General features: G+C 50.6%; 2 protein-coding genes across 2 annotated transcripts in view; both read right to left on the bottom strand.

The window, feature by feature from the left end:
- The window catches only part of LOC129403486 (maestro heat-like repeat family member 5), a 46,358-nt gene extending 35,081 nt beyond the window's left edge, over positions 1–11,277 (bottom strand). Inside the window, exons 1-7 of the mRNA XM_055132133.1 lie at positions 11,197–11,277; positions 10,086–10,230; positions 8,275–8,339; positions 5,677–5,853; positions 1,490–1,612; positions 961–1,113; positions 154–276 (exon numbers count right to left, since the gene is read on the bottom strand). Of these exons, the coding sequence (XP_054988108.1) occupies positions 154–276; positions 961–1,113; positions 1,490–1,612; positions 5,677–5,853; positions 8,275–8,339; positions 10,086–10,230; positions 11,197–11,277 (867 nt within the window). The remainder of the gene's footprint in view (positions 1–153; positions 277–960; positions 1,114–1,489; positions 1,613–5,676; positions 5,854–8,274; positions 8,340–10,085; positions 10,231–11,196) is intronic.
- Positions 11,278–11,325: 48 nt separating this feature from the next.
- LOC129403485 (uncharacterized) lies at positions 11,326–20,211 on the bottom strand. The gene is made up of 8 exons (XM_055132132.1): positions 20,073–20,211; positions 19,129–19,221; positions 18,411–18,562; positions 17,912–18,046; positions 14,648–14,746; positions 13,813–13,873; positions 13,216–13,326; positions 11,326–11,387 (listed from the first exon to the last, which is right to left on the bottom strand). Exons 1-8 carry the CDS (start codon positions 20,209–20,211, stop codon positions 11,359–11,361), a joined length of 819 nt encoding a protein of 272 aa, XP_054988107.1. The 3' UTR covers positions 11,326–11,358.
- Between the last annotated feature and the right edge of the window lie 1,071 nt (positions 20,212–21,282).

Here is a 21,282-nt window from a genome sequence, read left to right as displayed (position 1 = left end):
GTCTTCACCCCCACCGTGACGAGGGAAAATGGATTCTGGAGAATCCCACCATCTCCTCTGCAGGGCTAGCCTTGGGGAGTTGCCTCTGCTGCACAAGAGGACTCATCGTCCCCCTCTCTGCATTTCCACCCCCTTCCTCAGCAAGGCACTTACCACCATAAGGCGCTCCAGTTCCTGTGCGGAGGGGAACTGAGTATTGGGGTCCAAGGCCTGGTTGCATAAGGCGGTTGTCATTTTGGTCAGGGCGTCCAGGTAGTCCAGCTTCATGTTGGTGTCCTGAAACAATCAGATTGTTCAGATATCCTAGGTAGGAATAATCCTGGAGCCAGAAAAAGCTGCCTGCACACAATCTGGGGGATGAGGAGCTGAATCCTCCACACAACTTTCCCACAGCTATGGCCTTGTACTATCCCTCTGAGCTCAACTCAGGAAAGAGGGCTGTGGCATCTCATAGGGCAAAGGGCCCCCTCTCCCTAGCCCACACCGGCTAGTTCTTAAATGAGAAGAGGTCTGGTTTCCTGGTGTTTCAAGAGGTTATCTTTCTACTCAGTCCATTCTCCCAAAGGATGCAGGGGCTCCTTCTCTCGACCTCAAAGAAATGTACTTCAGACAAAGAATAGAATAAAGGCAGGGAAATCATTGGGGCCTCTTCCTCTTCCTACCAATGCTTCTTCCTACAACTGGCTCCTATGGAATTTAGGTCTTACTCACTCTTTTCAGTAGGGAGGCAGACCTTAAAAGCATGGAAGGAAAAGATTTTTTCAAATGACCTAAAATGACTAGGGACTCCTCCAAGTTAGCCTCAGGGTAAAGGCACCCAGTCTGCAGACATAAGGATGGAAGAGGGATAAATGCCCAAGTTTCAGACCCTGAGTCCATCAGAACCAAACTGCTTTTCCTTGGAAGGCCAGAGAGGAATAGAGAGGCAGGGGTGGGGCACTGAAGAAAGGATATTGCTACCTTTACTATGATGGAGTCCTGGTAGGTCTTTAGGGCGAAAGCCAGGATGCCATCAACATGACTCAAGATGTCCTTCCTGCTGTCTTCAATGATCTTGCTGAAGCTGGAATAGATGGTGTCGCACACCAGCCCCCATTCCCTCTGCTGATGGTCCTGGAAGGAGGGAAGAGGGAAACTTGCCTTCTCTTTACCTCCTGCTCCTTCCCAGAAGGGATATGATGGTTGCAAGAGGAAAGATTCCCAGAGGGCTCAAAAGGGAAGCTGGAGGAGTTAAAATGTGAGCACTCTGATGGAAACTGGACACACAGCTGCTGAAAACCAGCTGAGCATGAATATGAGGGTGCAAGAGAAAGGAGGGGAACAAGGAATATCCCAAGAGTGGGAGCAAAATGAGCCTTTCTAGGTGTGTCACACAGTCTCAGATAGACTTGTGGGTGAGGCTGGGTTCCGAGATGCCTTGGAAGGCTTTGTGTAAGAGACTGAAAGACCCTAACAACTCCCCACCCCATTCCCCGCCGAAGGCTATCACCTTTGTCAGATCGAGGATGGGTGATGAATTCTGGTCCGTGAGCGCAGCACCATAGGCTTGCAACTGGTCCAGGATTGTCTCCAGATGTCTTCTGGACACGACACTGAGTGCCACTGCAATGCCCTGAAACATGGATCGACTGAGCCCCCTGCCACAATTCAGGGAAGCCACAGCCCCAAAACCAGCAGTGGAAAAGAGAAAAGGAAAGCAATGAAACAGAATATAAATCTTGTGTGAAGTCATGGGTCCCCGTACCTTCCTTTTTGTCATGTCAGAACACAGGGCATGCCTGTGACCTTCTGTTCCCATGTATCCATCTGGATGTCATCACAAGGGAAAAACCAACTAACCCAAAACGAGGAGCACTTCACACAATGGAAAATCTGACGATTTTTAAATGTCAAGGTCATGAAAGATAAGACTAAGGAAACCTTTGGGATAAAGAAGAATAAAGGGAAATGACAGGGAAAGGCAATCTTTGGTTTGGACTGAAATGCTGGGACTAGAGAAAAAGGTTTTATGTTTTCTTCTCAACAACTTTGATAGGACAACTGGCAAGTTCACACCTAGCCACTAAAGCATTAGCCACCACATCTGGATGGTTTCCTGATGAGACCATCATGGTTATGGAAGAGAATATAGATCTTCATTTCCAGAGAAATCAAACTGTTAAGTGTCAAATGAGTACCATGATGGCAACTTCCTGAAATGACTCAAAAAATAATATGTGTATATATATATATACATATATATAGAGAGAGAGTGCATAAATGTGAGAAAATTATTGAATGGGGATATAAGGGAGAAATCTTTTGCTGTTTGTGTCTTGTTGGTTGGTTGGCTTACACAAACATTTTGTAAGAGTGAAATTATTTTTAAATAAAATTTCAGAAAATACCCTCAGGGGAAGGTACCAAAGGCTGATTCCATATTTTGTTTTGTTTTGTAGCCACAGCCATTTGTACTCAGGGCTTAATTCTAGCTGTATACTCAGAGATCACTCATAGCAGGCTCAGGGAAACCTATGGGGTACCAGGAATTGACCCAGGTTGGCCCCATACAAGGCAATCATCTTACCTGCTGTACTACCACTCAGATCCCCCCGCCCCCTGCCATAAGCTCACTCAAAAAGGAGAAAGATGAGGCCCAGGTGGGTTCAGCAATGTGCCCAAGGACACGTGGTCAGCATATGACAGAGCTAGGAACCAGCTTTTCTCACCTTACCATCCTGTGTCTAAAACTCAAAAGAGGCCAGAGAGACAGTACATGTGTGAATCATTTGCCTTGTGTGCAGATCATCCAGGTTTGATCCCTGACACAACACGGTCCTGCAAGGTCACCAGACACAGCGCCAGAGCCCAGAACACTATAGGTTGTGACCATGGAGACCCCCGAGCACCACCAGGATAGCCGTGTCATCCCCAGCACTGCAGGGCTCACGCAGCACCGCAGCCTCTGGCCACATAGTGAATCACATGCCCCCTGACCCTCCTGAGGACCAATTGGGAGAAAAACAACACTCTCCATGCCCACAAAAGAAATAAAACAGGTTCCAACTTGGCCCACACCCACCACGCAGCCTCACCTCCCTCTCGTTCGGTTCCTGGTGGGATGTTTGGAGGAGGGAGAAGACCATCTTATTCACCAGTTGCTTTTCTCTTGACGTCCACAGCGTGAAGCCAAAGAATTTATAGAGGAAAGCCTAGGAGGGGTGGAAGGGCAGGTTCTAGCCTCCTCCTCTAGTCGGGAGGAGCTTGGAGCCTTCCGCAGGACAGCCATTGCTGAGTCCCACTTCAGAACCATCAGCCGTGCCTAGGTGAGTGAGACCTAGGGTCGATTCCCTATACCACTAAGAAGAAGAAATCTGTCCCTGCCCCCTGTCCCCTCCACCTCTGGGGGCATCTGGCAGAGACAGCCACCACAATGAGGTGGGACTCCAGCTGGAGGGAAAACAGGAATTCCGGGCACTCTGATTCCTCTGCAGCTCAGGAGACAGCAAAACCCTTTGTCCTTGCTCTCTAGGTCTGGACTGCTCACCCCTGAGCCACCTACCTGTCTTCACCCTCTCCTCACCTTCCCACCTCAGGCATTTCTCGTGGATTCTCTATGGAACACTGTTTGCAGACTCCCCGGAATGTTACAGCTCACCGCCCTGGGTCTTCCCAGAGGAACCTTGGCATGGTCCTTCATTCCTTCTATGCTGGCTCAGTTGGTTCCTGTTTGGCCCTCACCCGGCATCTCCCAAGAGAAAAAGCTCCACATGTTCAAAGGCCAACCCGGGGCTTACACAGTCTATGCCATGGGGAAGAGCTGCTGAGTGAGCCCTCACCTGTTTCACGTCAAGCCCCTCAAGATCCCCCTCTAGGGCCCCTTCCCCCCGTCCTGTGGGCAAGGTGTCTGGGGTAGGTGCCTTGCGCTGGCCTCAGGCTCTATGAAATCGGCTCCCTTGCTGCTTCGAGGAAGCAAAATCCAGGGACAAAGTCCAGGGACTCCGCGGCCTTCTCTTCCCCTCCCTGGCTCCTACCAATCATGGTGGGCTCAGACAGTGAGGATAGGGAGCAGGGGCACAGCCCTGGGCCCGTTGTCTCCAGGCAGCACAGGCTCTGCCATGTCATTCCTGTCAGAGCTCCCCCCTTCCCTGGCCTGCTTCTGTGCTCCACCACAGCTTCCCCAGAACGTGCGCCTTGACAGGAGTCCTCGCCCAGGCCCGGCTCTGGGAACCAGGTCAGAAAGCAGCTGCTTCACTGCTCAGCTGGACATTAGCGCTTCCTCTTTCCACACTCACTATTCCCGAGAATGACTCAGTTTCCCCATTTACCCAGGCCCGAGGCATTTCCCAAAACACTGCATTTTCAGTTCTCAAACCGAGTCGTGGACAGGGGAGGGCTGACATGGCAGAGCACATTCCATCCCAGGTACCACCGGCGCCCCAGTCTAACCCTGAAAGTGAAGTCACACACAGCCTTGAACACAGCTAGAGTGGTCACCTCTGACAAAGCCTCTCGGTCCAGCTCTCAGAGCCCCGGGAACAGTTCTCTGTGCTCCCCTCATGCAGGACTGAACTCCATCTGGCTCTGGCCACACTCAGTACTGCCCACATTCCTTTCCTGTCTCTTAGGCAGTGACTTCCAGTGCCTGCTGTGCTGTGGCACTCAGTCACGATTGTCAGGAACAGAGTGAAAATGATCAGGATTCCTGCTTCTTCCATCTTATAGTCCTAACCCTCCAATCACAGAGCTTGCATGGATGTGGTTGGTGCTCATAGGATTTGTCACAACGAGAGAGCAAAGGCTTGGAAAAGAGCTGTCTCTCCTGGAGACACCATCCGCATCCAAAGTTCTGTTCAGAGGCAAGAAAGCAAGTTTGAATTCTCAAAATTCTCAAACCATATTTGAGCATCTGTTTTACAAACATGTGTTGGGATCTCTACATATGTGTGGATCAACAGCTCTGGGGTTACCTCACCTTCGGAGCTGAGGAAACACCCTCCCCTATTCCTTATTCCATCCTCAGCTGCTCTCCTGGAGCATAGAGGCGTTTTTGCTTCTTGCCAAGTGAGGTGACTGAAGTGTCCCAGAGCTGAGTCTGGACCCAGATTAGGCCAGGAACACATGGAGAAGCCCGGGAAGGACTGCGGGCTGATGAGAAGGAACCCCGTCTTTCTCACCCCCTATCCCAACACGAGCAGACACTTTCCTACAGAAACCCTCAGGGAGTTCTTTCAGATGGACACTCGGGCTTGTCCTCTAAATCCAAGTGACAACTCTGCTGCCCCAAACAGTGGCGTGTAGACTACAGACTTGCGGCCAGAGAAATGGTTCAGGGGTTGAGGCTTGCATGCGACTGACCCCACTTCCAGTCCTGGCATCACATACGGTACCCCGCTAAGCATCCCCAGAGGCAATCCCTGAGCACAGAGCTGGGCATGGCCCCTAAACAAACAACAAAGACAACAGCTTGTAGCCTTTTAGGAAGCTGCCGACATAGGCCAATGGAAGCCACTCAGTACTTATGCTCACCCTGAGTGACTACCTGTCCTTCCTCTCCCTTGATTCCCCACTCAGTGCCCATGAAATTCCTTTCCTTATACCCCAAGGTCTGTACTTCATGAACATTCCCCCAGTTTCCTCTATGACCACGGGATTCCCACTTTCCCGCTGGCAAAGAACTCCCCCACTCCCACTCACCTTGTCCTTTAAATAGAATGTGTCTGAGCTATTGATCTTCTCCATGATGGCTTGGAGGAGTCGCTCCAGCCACTCATCATCGTTCATGGTCGCTAACAGCAAACTGGAAAACTGAGAAGGAGGGAGGGAGAGAAGGGTCACAGGGAAAGGGGACAGGCTCCTCTTGCCGCTGAGCCCCTGAAGTGGATCACAAAGAGAAAAGGTGCAACAGGCGGCAGGATGTGCACACACAGATAAAGGGCTCAGGCAGTGAGGAAAGTTGAAACCCAAGGTGGGCTTCGTCAGGACTTGAGAACAACACGTGAACATGGGTTGGAATGGCCCTGACATGGCTACAGCCCTTTCCTGGTCACCAGCATCCCAGGTCACTGTGGGAGAAAGAGAATTCCCATAGCACAGATGAGGACGCATGGGTAGCCAAGAATAATAACTCGAAGTCACAGACCAAAGGCTCAATCCACATAGCCACCCAGAAGAGGCCTCTGGAAGGGAGTAGAAGGGGTAGGAGACACTGATGCAGGGGTGGAAGCAGGGGACCAGCGAAGGATGCCTGTGAGTAGAGTGCAGTGGGCTGAGAGCCAGCATGATGGGGTCCTCCTTCTTGTCTGGGGTTCCCAGGGCTTCTCCTCCTTCCCAGAGACTTGCAGGCAGCTGAGCCCAGTTCTTCACCCCGGGGAAGGGAAAGGGGCAGCTGTGGAGGGAGTGGATCCTCACGGAGTGCTTACCTCCAGTAGGCTGTGCTCCCATTGCTCCTGCTTCAATGTTTGCTCATCATGATCTAGGAAACGAGAGTGCAGGGAACCCCCCGCCCCACCTGTCAGAAGGGCCAGGCCAGGCCAGAAACTCACACAAGAAGTAGCCCAGCCCTGCATGTCCTTCAACTCATCCCATCCTCTTCAGAACCCCAGCACATAACTGTGTGCCCACTTGACCAAGGCTGCAGGACTTGGGCCCATTCCAAAGGTCAAATGGGCACAGTGGTGAGGCCTTTCAAATGGTCAATGTCAGAGCAGGGACACAAACCCGGGCCTGGTGGGTTGCTAAGTCTGCTCATAAGAGTTCCAGCAGTTCTTCTGAGAACTCGCCCCATAACTCTGCTCAGTGCAAAAACAGGAAAAGGCTGAGAGAATAAGACCCATGCACTCGGCCTCTCGGGAATCCGGGGCTGGCCCCATTCTCCTCTCACCACAAGTCCCTCCTACGCCTCGGCTCTCATCTCCTGCAGAATCTGCCCTCTGCGCCAGCCCCGCCTCCCATCCCCAACTCAGGCCTCACTGCTCAGGATGTTCAAGAGCCCAGGGATCTTCTTCCGGCAGAACCGTGTGAAACTGTAGTTGATGACCGGAAGCAGGGACGTGATAGGTTGCAGGGCTTGCAGCACTCTGAGAGAGCTCTCACCCAGCTCCTTTTCTCTGTAGGGTTTTGATGAAAACATCTGAGGGCAAAGAGAAGCAGCTCATTCTCCATCCCGGAGACTAGCCACATCTTGTCTCAACCTGAGGTAGGTCCTCTAAGATGTGTCCTCTTCAGTTGCCTCTGGAGAAGCTCATGTGTCCATGTACTCTCTTGAACATCTCTCTCTCTCATCCCCTTTTCCTCCTTTTCCACGACACATACTTCTTGAGTAAATTTCTTTAAATTAAGCTTTTTTACTTCAAAATATAAAACAACTTAACAGAAGGGAAACAAACAGCAGTAGAGAATGGATCTAGGGAAGGGCCAAAAATCAGAGTACAGCAGGTAGTGCGGGGTGTTTGTCTAGCACACAGTAAGGTGCTTGCCTAGTACATAGCTAATTCAGATTTAATTTCTTGCATCCCGTATGGTCCCCCAAGTACTGCCAGGAGTTATCCCTGAGTGAAAATCTAGGAATAACCCCTAGCATCGCTGAGTGAGGACCAAAAACAAAGAAAGAAGAGAAAGAAAGAAAGAAAGAAAGAAAGAAAGAAAGAAAGAAAGAAAGAAAGAAAGAAAGAAAGAAAGAAAGAAAGAAAGAAAGAAAGAAAGAAAGGAAGGAAGGAAGAAAGAAAGGAAGGAAGGAAGGGAGAGTGAGAGGGAGGGAGAGAGGGAGGGAGATGGGGAGAGAGGGAGGGAGATGAGGAGGGAGATGGGGAGAGAGGGAGGGAGATGAGGAGGGAGATGGGGAGGGAGGGAGGGAGATGAGGAGGGAGGGAGGGAGGGAGGGAAGGAGGGAGGGAGGGAGGAAGGAAGGAGGGAGAGAGGGAGGGAAGAGGAAGGAAGGAAGGAAGGAACCCACAATTTGAGCTCAGTTTGATCCTCCCCATTGTTTTCAACCTCCCGGTCTCCTCCCTGTTCTCCAGGATGCTCTGAAAATGCCTGCCTGCCATCATGGCCTCTCGGTGACCAAATCCGCACATTGCTCACTGAAGATCCCCTCACAATCTCTGTCTTCCTCTGTGGCTACATTTATCCTAGTGAGTTATGGGCAGCCACTCCAATGCTTGTCCTTGGCACCGAGACTCTAACACCTCAACAGCATGTCTATACTTGTCACTCCAAATGTTCATAATATCTACTCTGTCAAGTTGAGGAAATACAAAAACTCAAAACCTGCATATGACTTCAATAAAGTAGTACTTGGGTATTTTTGGAATGAATGAAAGGATCAATGGATAAATCAATGGTTAGAGCATGGATAGAATCTAGGATGGAGGAGGAATAAGGTTCAAATGGACGGGTGCCTGGATGGATATGCAGGACTGAGTGGGTGGGTGAAGATCCAGATCCAGTATCCTTCCCAATATCCTTTTTGAAATACAATATGGGCATTCCTCAAAAAAGCAAGAAATTGAGCTTCCATATGACCCAACAATACCACTTCTTGGAATATACCCTGGGCGCCCAAAAATGCATAGCGGAAATGCCACCTGTACTTCTATGTTTATTTTGCACTATTCACAATAGTCAGCATCTGGGAACAACCAGAAATAGCCCTAAAACAGATGATTGGTTAAAGAAACTATGGTAAATCTATATAATAGAATACTATGTAACTCTAAGGAAAACTGAAGCTTTGAAATTTGCTTATAAATGGATGGACATGGAGAGTATCATGCTGAGTTTGAAATGAGGCAGAAGGAGAAGGACAGACATAGGATAATTGCACTCATTTGTGGAATATAAGGAAACATAATGAGTCTAATACTCAAGGAGACTAGAAACAAGGGCGAGGAGGATTGATCCATGGTTGGAAGGCTGCCTCAAGTGTGTGGGGAGAAGGCAGCTGGGGTAGAGAAGGAACCGCTATGACAAATATGATCACTCTAGATAAGAATTATCTGAAAATAGTCACTCTGGATAAGAACTGCGCTGAAAATAAGTAAAAGAGCAAACAAAGCCTCTCAGTATCTGTATTGCAAACCATAAAAATGTCCAAAAGGACACAGAAAGAGAGAGAGAAAAAAAGAGAGAGAGAAAGAAAGAGAGAGAAAGAGAGAGAGAGAGAGAGAGAGAGAGAGATGTGCCTACCATGGGGGAGGGGTGGCTGGTGGGAAACTGGGGACATTGGTGGTGGGAAATGTACAACAGTAGAGGAATGGGTGTTGGAACATTGTATGACTAAAACCCAACCAGGAACAGCTAGCTCTGTAACTGTATCTCATGGTGATTCAACATAAAAACAAAAATGTAAAGAAAAATGTATCCTCCCCAGTATCACTTACCACAAGATGGAGCAGGAGTTTCTGTGGGGAGATGAACTGAGTAGCTAAGTTAAGTAAAGAATAAATGAAGATATAGTGAGTGCAAGCTCTATGCAAGCCCCCCTCCCCCTGGCAGCCCACTATCTGTTTCAGAACAAGAAGAAAAAAATGGCAGTGGGGCATTAAGATAATGCCATGGAAGCATGTGACAGTCTAAAAACATTATATTTTTGATTTATATTCATGTGCACACATGCCATGCCTTCCCCCAACACACACACACACACACACACACACACACACACACACACACCTGTAAGATGATGAATAGACAACCTCACCCCCATCCTCACTGAGATAGACATCACAGACGGGCTGAGTAAAGAGTGGACTCAGAGTTGGGGCTAGGGAAGAAGAGAGGGTCAGGAATGTCCATGGACTCATGATTTTATAACTAATAGCACTGTTTTTACACTTGAGTACAGTTTCTAAAATGATGACAAAAGGCAAGTAGGAATCATGCCATGTCAGCTGGTTACTGCTGTTGCCACGATCCTTGACCTGACTCCTCCAGACTGTGGCCTGAGCCCGGTTACAAACACACACACACACACACACACACACACACACCCCACACTACATGTCTAAACACTCCCCCCTGCAGACTCAGCCTGCTCCCCAGACTGGGTGCTCCTCGGAGCCTGGGTTCTCACAACCACCCCTCCAGAGACACCCCCGGATACTTACGCTTGAGGTAAAAGCTGCTGAGGTAGGGGCTGTTGCCCTGGGAATGGGCCATGGAAGCCTTTTCCAACAGGATTGTGCTCATGGGTACAAATATCGCATAGTTTTCAGGGTGACAGACGACGGTGATGAGCTGGGGCAGTGAAATCTGGCAGGGAATGTGGCAAGGGCGTCAATGCAACACCCAAATCCGTTTGCCCCATCTTCCCTTCTGATCCCCAGCCAATCCCTTCCTTCCCTGGGAGCCTGGACACACAGGTTGTCCCCTACCACTGCACATTGGTAAAACATCCACCAGTCCTGACCCCACCGAGGCAGGAGAGACTAGAGGAGGCAGAGCTGCTTCCTGAAGTGGCAAGGCCCGGGGAACACTCCAGGGACACATGTGCAAAAGGGCAGGAGGTAGGAAATGGGGGGGGGGGGGGCGCGGCACAAGTAGTGGTGACGGTGACAGCAGGAAGGACACAGACAGCAAGTCTGGCCCCTCCTGGTGCTTTTCTAGTCAATGCTAATTGATGTCCCATGGTTTACCCTCCCCATCCTCTTCAGTGCTGACCCTTATCTCTAGAAGGCATCTGAGAACTGGGGGTAGCAGGCCTGAGAGCAAAAGGCGGGGTGCAGCTCTCCCCATGTTAACAGAAGGGAAAACCACAGCCCAGCCAGCACTGAGCTCCAGATTTCACAGGGAGGAGGAGGCCGATCACTGGTGTCGCCTGCTCCCTGAACCACTGCTCCATGACCAGGGCTGTGGTAGAAGCAATGGCAGTGAGGGAGGAGACACAAAGCAGGGTGAGATGTGGGATGGGGGCATGCACTTTTAGGGTCAGGAGAGTGTCAGGGGTCAGAGCAAAGTGGTAAGGGCCAGGCCTCTGTGTCCCTGGGGCAGAGGGTTATCATGCCATGATCATCTTTCCTAGGGTTTTCAACAATCATGCTGTTTTAGTGGTTTCTAGAAGACATCTAGAAAGCATCTGACTTTTCCCATTCAAGCTTCAAGCCATACTGTACCATCTTAAGAACCTCTGTACTCTTCTGTTGGAAGTCCCTTTGGACCTGGAAATGGACAGAGGAAACCAGAGGGCTGAAAAGGACCCCACTTGCCTCCCCTGTTTACCTCCCTTCCTGCTCCCAAGTTGGCACCTCCTCCCCTTGCCCTGCCTTCTGGGAGTTCCTCTGGCCCCGCCTCACCAAGCATCGTGTAAAGGTAAGTCTGATGAGCTCGAGGATAAGTACGTTCCCCTCCTGATGCCCCAAGAAACCGTACTGGTTCAGCACCTCAATAAGTTGCAAGAGAAGGAAGCGCACCTGTGGGTCACAGACAGGGTAAGCCAGGAAGGCAAGCCAGAGATCACCCCCTCAGGGGTACAAAAAAACCCATAAGACACAGGGCCATATCGGCTGAGCAGTGTCCTCAAGGGACATGAGTTCAGTGTGTCCCCCTCCAGGTAGCCGCCTGAGTCTTCTGGACTCAGCCCTAGGGTTTCAGTAGGGCTCCGCTCCCCTCCCTCCTGGGGAACTCAAAGCCCATGGCATGCCCATCTGGTACCCCGAGAGGGAAAACTGGCAGGAAAGTGGAGTCAGGAGAGAATGTAAGTCCAGGCCACATGCCACGTGCCAGCTTCATCAGAAAAGCCACGCGTGGTCCCCAAGATCCTGGACTCATCCTTGATTTCCTGAAGTTAGGGCTTGGTTTTTGGCAATGGATTCCCCAGTCTCCTGCCTTTTCCACGCCCAGCTCTCCATCCACCCCAATCTGTGTTGGAGCTATCTGTGCAGTCTGCAACCCCAGCAGGAGAGCTTGGTCAAAAGACCAAGCCTCAATGAGCCAGCTCAATGGGCTAACTACATACAATACACATGGCAAGCTCAGGGTCTGGGGTCTGGGCTACCCAGCACCACAAGATCACAGGAGTTACTCCAAACACATTGAGCACAGAGCCAAGGAGAACCCTGAGCATTTTCAGATATTCTCCCAACCCCTACCAGGAAATGAAAGATGGTGTCTTGACCCCAACACCACACAAAATCTCTACCCACAAATCCGCAAATGCTCAGGGGACAGAAACTATGTCGTTTAGACCCCAAAGGTCACACAACATTGCTGCCCTGGCAAAGGCTTAGAAGTAGGCTGGAACCAGCCACTCTTCTCAAACCTGCTGAAGTTTGCAGAGGCCCAAATGTGAGCCAAGGTAATCCTGAGACAGAGAGCTGGGTGAGGAAGCCGCATTATTCTCACTCCCCACCCCCACCTCCTCTCCAATCAGCCACCATCTCCATCTCAGAAAGCTCTCAGCACCCAGGGTTAGGGGAATGTGTCTGCTCACTGATCTAATGTCCTGCTGAATCAATGCAATCACTGATCGTACCACCTCACTCTTCACCTCATCCGTCCTGGGCACTAGAGGGAACACAAGCACACAGCTCACGTCAGGTTCAGGTGGCGCTGCTTTTTCATGGCACAAGAAGATTGGAGGGGGGGTGGTATGGGACTTGGGAGTGGACATGCATAGCAATGCTACAAGTAAGCGGTTTCCCTTACATACAGCCAATCAGGGTACTGTCCCACACTCCTCTGGTCCCTCAAAACTGTCAGAAGTATTCCTAAGTGCAGAGCCAAGAGGAAGCCCTGAGCACCACAAAGTATAGACCCCCACCACCCCCAAAACAGAAAAAGGCAGGAGGGAGGACAGGGAAGAACAGACTTGGTCTTCAAAGGCCATGTGGCAGCCCTTGAGGCAGGCTCCACAGTTCCTCTGCTTCAGTCCAGAATGCAAGAGACTTTAAACAGTGCTTCCTGGAGCTGACCCTCACCCCCCAACCCCCACAGGCTTGAGGGTCTGCCCACGAGGCCTTCTCTCCCACATTGCCCTTCTCCCACCCTTCCATGCTCTTCCACCTTCAGAACTGGGTCCTCGTCCCTGGGAGTTCCCCATCTTCCTCAAAACAAGAGTCTCTTCCCACTTCCCGGCACTTTTTCTTCTTCAACCCAAGTTTTCCTTCCTACTTGATCCCCTCTCTGTATTCTTGTCTCTCGTGGCCATGCCAAAATTAAAACTAGGCATTAGCCAACTAGGGGGACACTCCAGAGCAAGGTCAGCTCAACGACAAGCAGCAGCACCCGGTTCCCACTCACCGTTACACAGCACCTTTGTGAAGACAGTAAGGGCCGACTCAAGTGTGGCCAGGTCCTCGGACTTTAGGTATCTGAGGAGTGAGTGAACCACCTGGTCACTGTGTAACGTGGCTAGAGTGGGAAAAGAAAGGGATTAATATAGGCTGACCTGGTGGGGGGGCAGTGGGGGGGAAGGGGAGGGGCCAAGCGGGAGAAATCATGCTCCCAGCAAACCCCTGATGCCATGAACTGAATTCAATTTGCATGGACAGGGGAGGGGGCTGAGAGCCAGTGTGTGTCTGCCATGAACCACGTGCCGAGCACAGGCCAGATGCTTTCCCACGCTGGGTCTTGACCCACCATCCCAGCACGTGCCCCATAAGTCATCAACCTCCTCGTGATCACTGCAGGAAACACTTTATCCCCTTTCTAAGCAGGGGCCACCAAGGCAGAGAGACAGCACGGGTGGATGGAGAGGGAACAAGGCTGGAGCAAGGCCTTTCATTACAGGCAAAGCTCACCATGTGCATCTCATCTAGAAGGGCGGAAGCCCTTCATGGGAACCAACCCGCACTGCAAGATGGTCCAGAGTCCCCACCCCACATGGGGATCACTTACTCAGGGCCAAGAAAGATCTCCAGATGAGGCTCCGATCTGAGCCTCTGCCACTTACATGGAGCTGTGGAGAAATCAGAGCTGTCAGATCTGGGAGGCCCATCACCAGGGGCCCAGGGCATGGATGGGGGAGCCAGAGCTCAGAGCCCTGAAAAGTAGGGTCCTTGACCAAAAGACAGGGGAAAATAGAACCTAGGAGTCCACATTCCCAAAGATCAAAGGGAAGGCAATCGTGAGCAACACATTTCACAAGCCAACGGTAACCCCCATTTGCCAGTTTCCACTGTCTGTCTCTTCCTAACAAGGCTGCAACACAGGAGGCCTGACAGCTCCTGCAGGAATGAGAGAGTGGCTGGAGCTTTGGACCCACTTCCCAGACTATAGGGTGAGGGACAGCAGCTTCCTAAGCCTACAAAATATAGAACATGTGTCCGGTTGCTACCTGCAGAAAATCTCCGACTATACCCGGAATACAGGCCTTTGTGCGTTCTGGAGAGCCTGTGGTGTCTGGCTAAGGTCACTGTGCAGACGATGGCTGTGCTGAAGGAGGCCGGGCTGGCCAGGATGCCATCACCTCCAAGGGAGGGAGGGAAAGAGAGAAAGCAGCCCAGAACCCTAGCCCAGAGACATGCTGGCCTGTTCTGGACTACCTTGGCCTATTCTCCTGTACAGAAAATTATCACTCGCAAACCACAAACCTATCTTCCTCAATGAACAAACGGAAAGCCCCCCCACTTGGTACCCAAGATACTCTGGCCCCCTGGATCTGCTCAGGCCCTCCGGAAGGCAGTGTCACCCACAGGGGATGAGTGAGGGGTTCCAGCTCTGCGGATCTTACCAGCTTGAACAGGAGGAACATGGTGCTCTCCACCTGAGAGTCCTTGTCGAAACCCCCCGTCTTACTGACGAGCACAGCGTCCAGCACTTGGAGTACACACTGTGTGCAGGAAAACAGAGTGAGTACAGGCAGCCGAGGCTTCCCACGGCCCCAGGAAACCCCTCAATTCCTCGCCCATTCTCTGCAGCATGGCTGTGCCCCTCTCCTGCACCCCTCCCGGCTGTCACCTGCCCTCATGGACCTTTCAGGGACTCCTACAGGGAAAGGGACTCTCCGGCACATGCTTCCATGGCTGCCCTTGTGCCTCTCTTGGGAAGCCACAGGACTGCCCAAGGCCCTCTTCTCAAGGAGACGTTTACAGCTCAGTATTGTCATTGCAATAGTGTGGGCTAAGGCACAGGACAGATTCATCATGACCAAAGGAAAATCCACATCTATTACTCTCAAAACTGTCACAATCCTGAAATCCAAGCCCAAGGGTGGAAATATTTACCCTCTACCCAGTGGCTGACATTGTTATGTGAATGTTCTTAGATTCGGTTTCAAGGTGTGAGAACATGCCATTTCATTCCATTTGGTTACGCTTTGGGGGCACACCCAATTGTTCAGTGCTGACCCTTGGCTCTGAGCTTAGGGATCTTTCCTGGTGGGATCAGAGGACCTTAGAGGATGTGGGGGATGAAATCCCGATCAGCCACATGCAAGGCAAGCACCTAAACCCATTGTCCTACCATCTGGCCATTATGCTCTTGGTTATTTGACCCCTTATTTATTATAAGAAATTTCTTTATAGCTAATGGTAATGTTTGCTCTGAAATCTATTTTAGTCACTTAGCAAATGGAGCCTTTTGAATTGATATGTGTTAACACTACATTTTTTTGTAATTTTTTTAATTGAATCACTGTGAGATAGTTACCAGACTGTTCATGATCAGGTTTCAGTCATATAATATTCCAACAGCTATCCCTCTGCCAGTGTATATTTCCCATTCCAATTTCTATTTGTCCTATGTCTATTGATCAATTTGTATCAATCAGAGAGGATTTTATACCAGGGTAGCTCTCTGATAATCTCTACCTTTTCAATTGGGGCATTTGGAACATTTATAACTTGTGATTATTTGGGAGCCTAAGATGAAATCTACCACCTTCCTATTAAATTTATCTTAGGTCTTTTGTTGTGTTCCCATTCCTGCCCCCTTTCTCTGCCCCCTACCCTCACCCCAACCCAAACACCACCACCATGTGCCTCCTTCCTCTGTATTTTTGGTTTGAGGTCCCACCAACCAGTGCTCAGGGCTCACTCCTGGCAGGACTTGAGGGACCATATGCTGTGCAGGGATCAAACCAGGGTCAGCTGCAAATAGGCAAGTGCCATGGTCCTTGCTCTGTCTCTCTGACTCTTGAATGTGTTTTCTCATTCTGTGGGTATCCTTCGAGGATTTGAACTATCATGCTGTTGTGTTTTAATGATTTAGTAAAGACTTCTAGAAAACATCTAACTTATCCTAGTCCAAATTCAAGTGATCACTCTAGCACTTCATGTATGTAAGCTTACTTTTAGCTACTTTGTATTAGTGCAGTCATGTGTTTACTTTAACGTGTTATAAAATCCTTTGTTCATTCGTATAAAGTTGATTTAGTCAGTTATATTTTTTTGGATGGAAATTTCCACACAATGCTCAGGGGCCCTCTGAGTACTCAGTGGTACTAAGTCTAAGTCAACTGGGACAGATGGTCCTATGCTGGGTTGAACGCATATCTACTGATGTGATTGCTCCTCCAGCTTGTCAGCAAAACCCAGCAGATGTGGGATAGGTCAGCACCTCACACCCCACAGAAAGCGCGTGTAACCTAGACCAGGTTGACTGCTCTTTCAAAAATATGACCAAGGGGTGATAAATGGCTCAAAGTGTTGGAGCAGGAAGCTGGAGTTTGACCCATAACACCTCACGCTTGCCCAAGGACCTGAAGTGTGACCCCCGAGCAACGCCAGATATGGCCCTCAAACCAAATTAGACCTCCCAAAGCCTCCTTTGGGACGGCATGTTAGTGTAGAAACAACTGTGAAAGAATGTGACTCCTATCTGCCTCTGCCATGGGGCCTAACTCAACAGCTCTCAGGCTGATAAGTGATTCTCAAATCCCCCAGCCTCTCCCGAGCATCTGACTGAACACAGCAGATCACTAAGCAGGCTGGTCCCAGCACCACTGGGCTCTTTTCATAGAGGACTTGGGCTCAATGACTCCCTGGTGGCCTTGCCCAAAGTTTCTTAGGACCATTCTGGAACCTCTGCTTTGACCCTTCTCTGCTTCTTTCCCTCTTCTCTTTTCCTTCAGCTCAAACGGAGTCCATTCTCTATCACAGTCTGGTGGTTTTCTCGCAGTCTGGACAAACACCAGAATGCTTCCTGCCATCCCTCATGCTTTTCCCTGATAAATTTTCCTCAAAGTCCCTCGTGATATCTGTGTCCTGGAAGACAAGACCAACCCCAGAGGAAGAGCTCTGAGAAACCGGCTGTGAGAACATTGTCGGCTTTGAACTCAGTGTTTCCTACCCATTTCCTGAACACTAATTCTTTTTCTTGGACGATCCCTTCAAACTGGAGGCCACTTGGTTTGGGAAATGCCTCTAAGTGGGAGGAGGACAGAAGATATCAGTGTATTGGGCTCTGGATCTGGATCCTCTGCAGACAAAATATCGAATACTGGCACCACATTTCTGTGGGACAGAGAGGTAGAATTCTGACACAATCTCCAAACTCCCAGGCCCTGGGGGACACCTTCTGCCAATTACTCCTCCATGCCATAAGCTACAGGTGTAAATTCCTTGGAAGTGACAATGAAGGTTCCAAACTGACTGGCTTGCAGTCATCTGAGGCCTACAATTATGCTCTAGGGGTGAGAGACAAAAAGGTCAGAGAGTCAAAGCATGAGAATGTCAGGGAGTGGCTGTGTAAAATGTTCTAGATGAAAGAAACTTGAGGGTGCATTTGGCCTACAGTCCACTTCCTGGCCAACTCCAGGACCTATGCTTCAACATAGAAGGAATAAGGCCAGACCCAGGACAGTGTGAGGGCTCCTTATCTTGCAAGCTGCTGCCCTGGGTTGGACCCTGGTCTCTCTATAGTCACCCAGCAGTTCAGGAAGCTGGGAGTAAGCCATGAGCACGGCCAGGGAGAACCCCCAAGTCAAAGTCAATAAACAAAGAAACAGAGACTGCATCACCAAGCCAGATTTTCATCTCAGCCCCACCATAATCACCTCTTCGATGTACAGAGTCATGTTGATCGGCAAGTCTGTTAACTTTTCTATTAACCAGTCAGTTTCGTCCTTGACACTGGACGCTGGCATAAGGGCCACAAGGTTTCCCAACAGCTGCAGCATTTCCTGGACTATCTGTGCCCGAGGAGACAGAATGAACCTCAGGTCAGGGATGAAGGCCGGACAAGCCCTGAGGGGCTGGCTTTCTTCTCTCTATCTTCTGAGGGACTTGCATAATGCTTAGCAAATCAGGGGTGACAGGAAAGTCATTGCATAACCGTTTACTTCACCAGGAGCTGAATGACCCCCAGAGTGTTGGCTGATCCCCTCCTTTAGAGGAAGAGGGTTGGGTGGGGGTTGAAGAGAAGCATGAGGCCTGCTCTCCCAGAAGGCCGGTGAATGTGCCTGTCCAGCAGGACATGGTCTGCTCCTCCCACACCCCTTTGGGCGTCAAGCCTCACACCTGCCCTCCTCCCACACCACCATCTACTACTCTCACCTTGGGTTTGTGGACCAGGGGCCAATGGTCACGTAATAGCTGGAATGTGTCACAGGATTTTATGGCAGCTTTCTTGAGGAATGGCAATTCATCCTCAGCACTAGCCTTCACATTCAGCTGCCTCTGGACACAGGACACCACTGCCCTGAGCACTGTGAGGGAAATAGGGAGTTGGGGATACCCATTACCATTCTCTTCTCACAGGGAAACAGAAACAGCATCCTCTCAGCCCCAACCATGAAGCTTTCTGGAATTCTCTTCTGGAAATAGCACCCACTAGCACAACTCGAGGTCTCTTTCAACTGACTGCACCGGGATGGCCAGAAGATCACCAGGATGGCCAGGGTGGAACTAGCCCTAAACCAAGACCAGGACTGGCCAATGGGCGAAGCATCTGCTCACAAGAAGCCTGCTTTGGGCCGTTGTCTGCCCCTTCTCCAGCCTTCGGGTGTCTGGTAGAGGGGCACCATTTTTATTTTCGCTTTTTGGGTCCCACCCAGAGATGCACAGGGGTTCCTCCTGGCTTTGCACTCAGGAATTACTCCTGGCGGTGCTCAGTGGACCATATAGGATTGAACCTGGGTCGGCCACGTGTATGGCAAATGCCCTACCCGCTGTGCTATCACTCCAGCCCCTGAGGGGCTCCTTCACTACTCTTGACATTCCTTTCTCCTCCCTTGACCCCATGAAGGCTTACTTCAGCCCTCCCACCCTTCACCTTCATAGATTGCCAGCATATCCTCTTCCACTTGGTTCATGTGCAGAAGATGCAAGATGTAGTCCCATAGCTGGTCAATGCACTGCTTGGGCCCTGGGAGAAAGTTAAACGGTCATTCTGGCTCAGTGGGCAGTGGGGTGGGAGCAAGGGAGGAGGAGAACTTGGTTTGGACCTTCGCCCTGCATCTAAGAACCCCAAGCATCCAGGAGCCTGTGACTTTCAGCATCCTTAACTGCAAATGACTAGTGCTGCCAGATGACACCCTGAGGGGTGTCTGGGCAGACTGGGCTCCATGAAGGATCACGGCATATCCCACAGAGGCCAAATGTGCCCAAGCCCCTTACCCCCACCCCCATTGCCTCTTGGGGGCCTGCAGGAAACAGCAGGCAGCTCCGTCCCTCAGAAGGCCACTGCCCCTCACCACTCTTGCATCCCGCAGCTCAAGAAAGGGCTGGCAACGCCATTCTGTGACTTGACTGTTCCCACACTCAGACTGAGAGAAGCACAGGGTGGGCCAGAGAACCTCCCCAGAATGGAGCTTGTGTGATGAGCCCTGCCCAGCCCCTCATCTCAAAGGCAGGCTCCCCTCAGCACTGCCCTCTGAGCAACCCTGCCTGCTGATTCCAGCGGGGCCTTCTCTCTGCCTTCTGCCTCCATCTGGGTTCACATTTTTTCTCCAGCTCATCTCCCCTCATACATTTTGCCTCTTCTTACTCTGTCATTTCCATTCTCTAGGAGTTTTCTCCCAAGTCCCCATCAGCCATGTACAACTCAGGCTGGATCTTTCCATGCTCCCACCCCTGCCCACACACAGAGCTCAGAGTAGGTCCATTAGTAGGGGCCAAGAAGTACGAAGGTGGTCCCGGGTGCAGGCAGCACGCCATCCCTGTGCCCGTCACTACTTCTCACACAACCACCCCCGCTCCCACCACAGGGATTCATACCATCGTTGTTACAGATTTCCTTGGCCGCAAGCAAGAGGCTTCTGGGGGGCTGATGCTCTATGCCCAATAGCTTCTCGACAATGATGTCCGGTGAACGAAGGCCTATGGCAATTAAAATGCCAGTGCATGGATCCTCCATTTGTTCCTCTGGCTTCTGTAAAGAGGAAAACTAAAGGTGAGAGGCTAACCTCCAAGACCAGTCTTCAGGCTCCTGTGAATCACTTGGTCCAACATGTGCTTCTCTTCTATTTTGAGGACAGCAAACTCATCTTCCTCCACCTACTATGCATCACCAAGAGGAACCTTCCTCGTGAAGGAGATCCAGAGCCTCCCCATTCAGACCAGAAGACAGACTGACAGGCCATCTGCAAAATCTCTGGCTATGAGCTGAGTGGGTGTGAGGTTTGGGGTGCCTGGAGTGCAGGGATTCCCCTGTAGCAGCAAGTGAAATGTGAGGAAGGATTCCAAGTGGATTTTGTATGCGTCGGACTATGCAAAGTCCCTGGCAGGCTAGAGGTCTTGATCAGGACACAGTGTGACGAGGAAGGCTAGAATGGGAAGATGGATACTAGAAAATGAGACACCAGAGGAACCCAGTGTTAGGAAAGTCAGTGCCAAGTATGTGGAGCTAGGGAGACAGCTTGAGGTATGACCCACAGGTGAGTTAGCAGACAGGTGGTTGGACCCAAATAGGTTCGTCAGTACTCTGAGATGATCCACTGAATTATGATAACACAAGGGGAGGCCTAGTAAGTCCCAGGAATTTACAGTGCAGTCTGAAGTCCTGGTCACACTTCGAGGGGAAGAGGTAGAAGACCCAATGCTTCCTACTTTCCATCTCTCTGCTCCCACCAGAACATTCCTGCCAAGCCATCCATTCTGTCTGGGCCATCATCACGGAGGTGGACTCAGGTGACCACACACAGGTCTCACACAACATGCTGGATGCTGAAGGATGTCCCACCCCAAGTTCCCAGAATCATCATGCACCAGAAAGAGACTCTGGGCACAGAGCTGTGAACTTTTGATTCTCGTAGCCCTCAACCCAGATGCCCTGTCTCCTCACCATCTGATTCAAGAAGCTGATGATAATATTGGTCACTTTCTGGCATTGTGTATATGGCCATTGGTCGGTGTGGATTTTGCCGGCTATTGTCCTGAGGGTCTCGTAGATATCCCCTTCTGATATCTGTAGGAGAGTGGGAGTCCA

The sequence above is a fragment of the Sorex araneus genome, chromosome 3 (assembly GCF_027595985.1).
Source record: "Sorex araneus isolate mSorAra2 chromosome 3, mSorAra2.pri, whole genome shotgun sequence".
NCBI lineage: Eukaryota > Metazoa > Chordata > Mammalia > Eulipotyphla > Soricidae > Sorex > Sorex araneus.
This window is presented reverse-complemented; position numbering and strand designations above follow the sequence as displayed.

Excerpts from the sequence above, each read along its gene's own strand:
- LOC129403485 (XM_055132132.1), bottom strand. The coding sequence starts at position 20,211 with ATGGAGGATCCATGCACTGGCATTTTAATTGCCATAGGCCTTCGTTCA. Across the intron at positions 18,563-19,128 it reads TATGCTGGCAATCTATGAAG|TGCTCAGGGCAGTGGTGTCC; the intron begins GTGAAGGGTGGG and ends TTTCCCTCACAG. Across the intron at positions 11,388-13,215 it reads CACAAAGGTGCTGTGTAACG|GTGCGCTTCCTTCTCTTGCA; the intron begins GTGAGTGGGAAC and ends TGTGACCCACAG.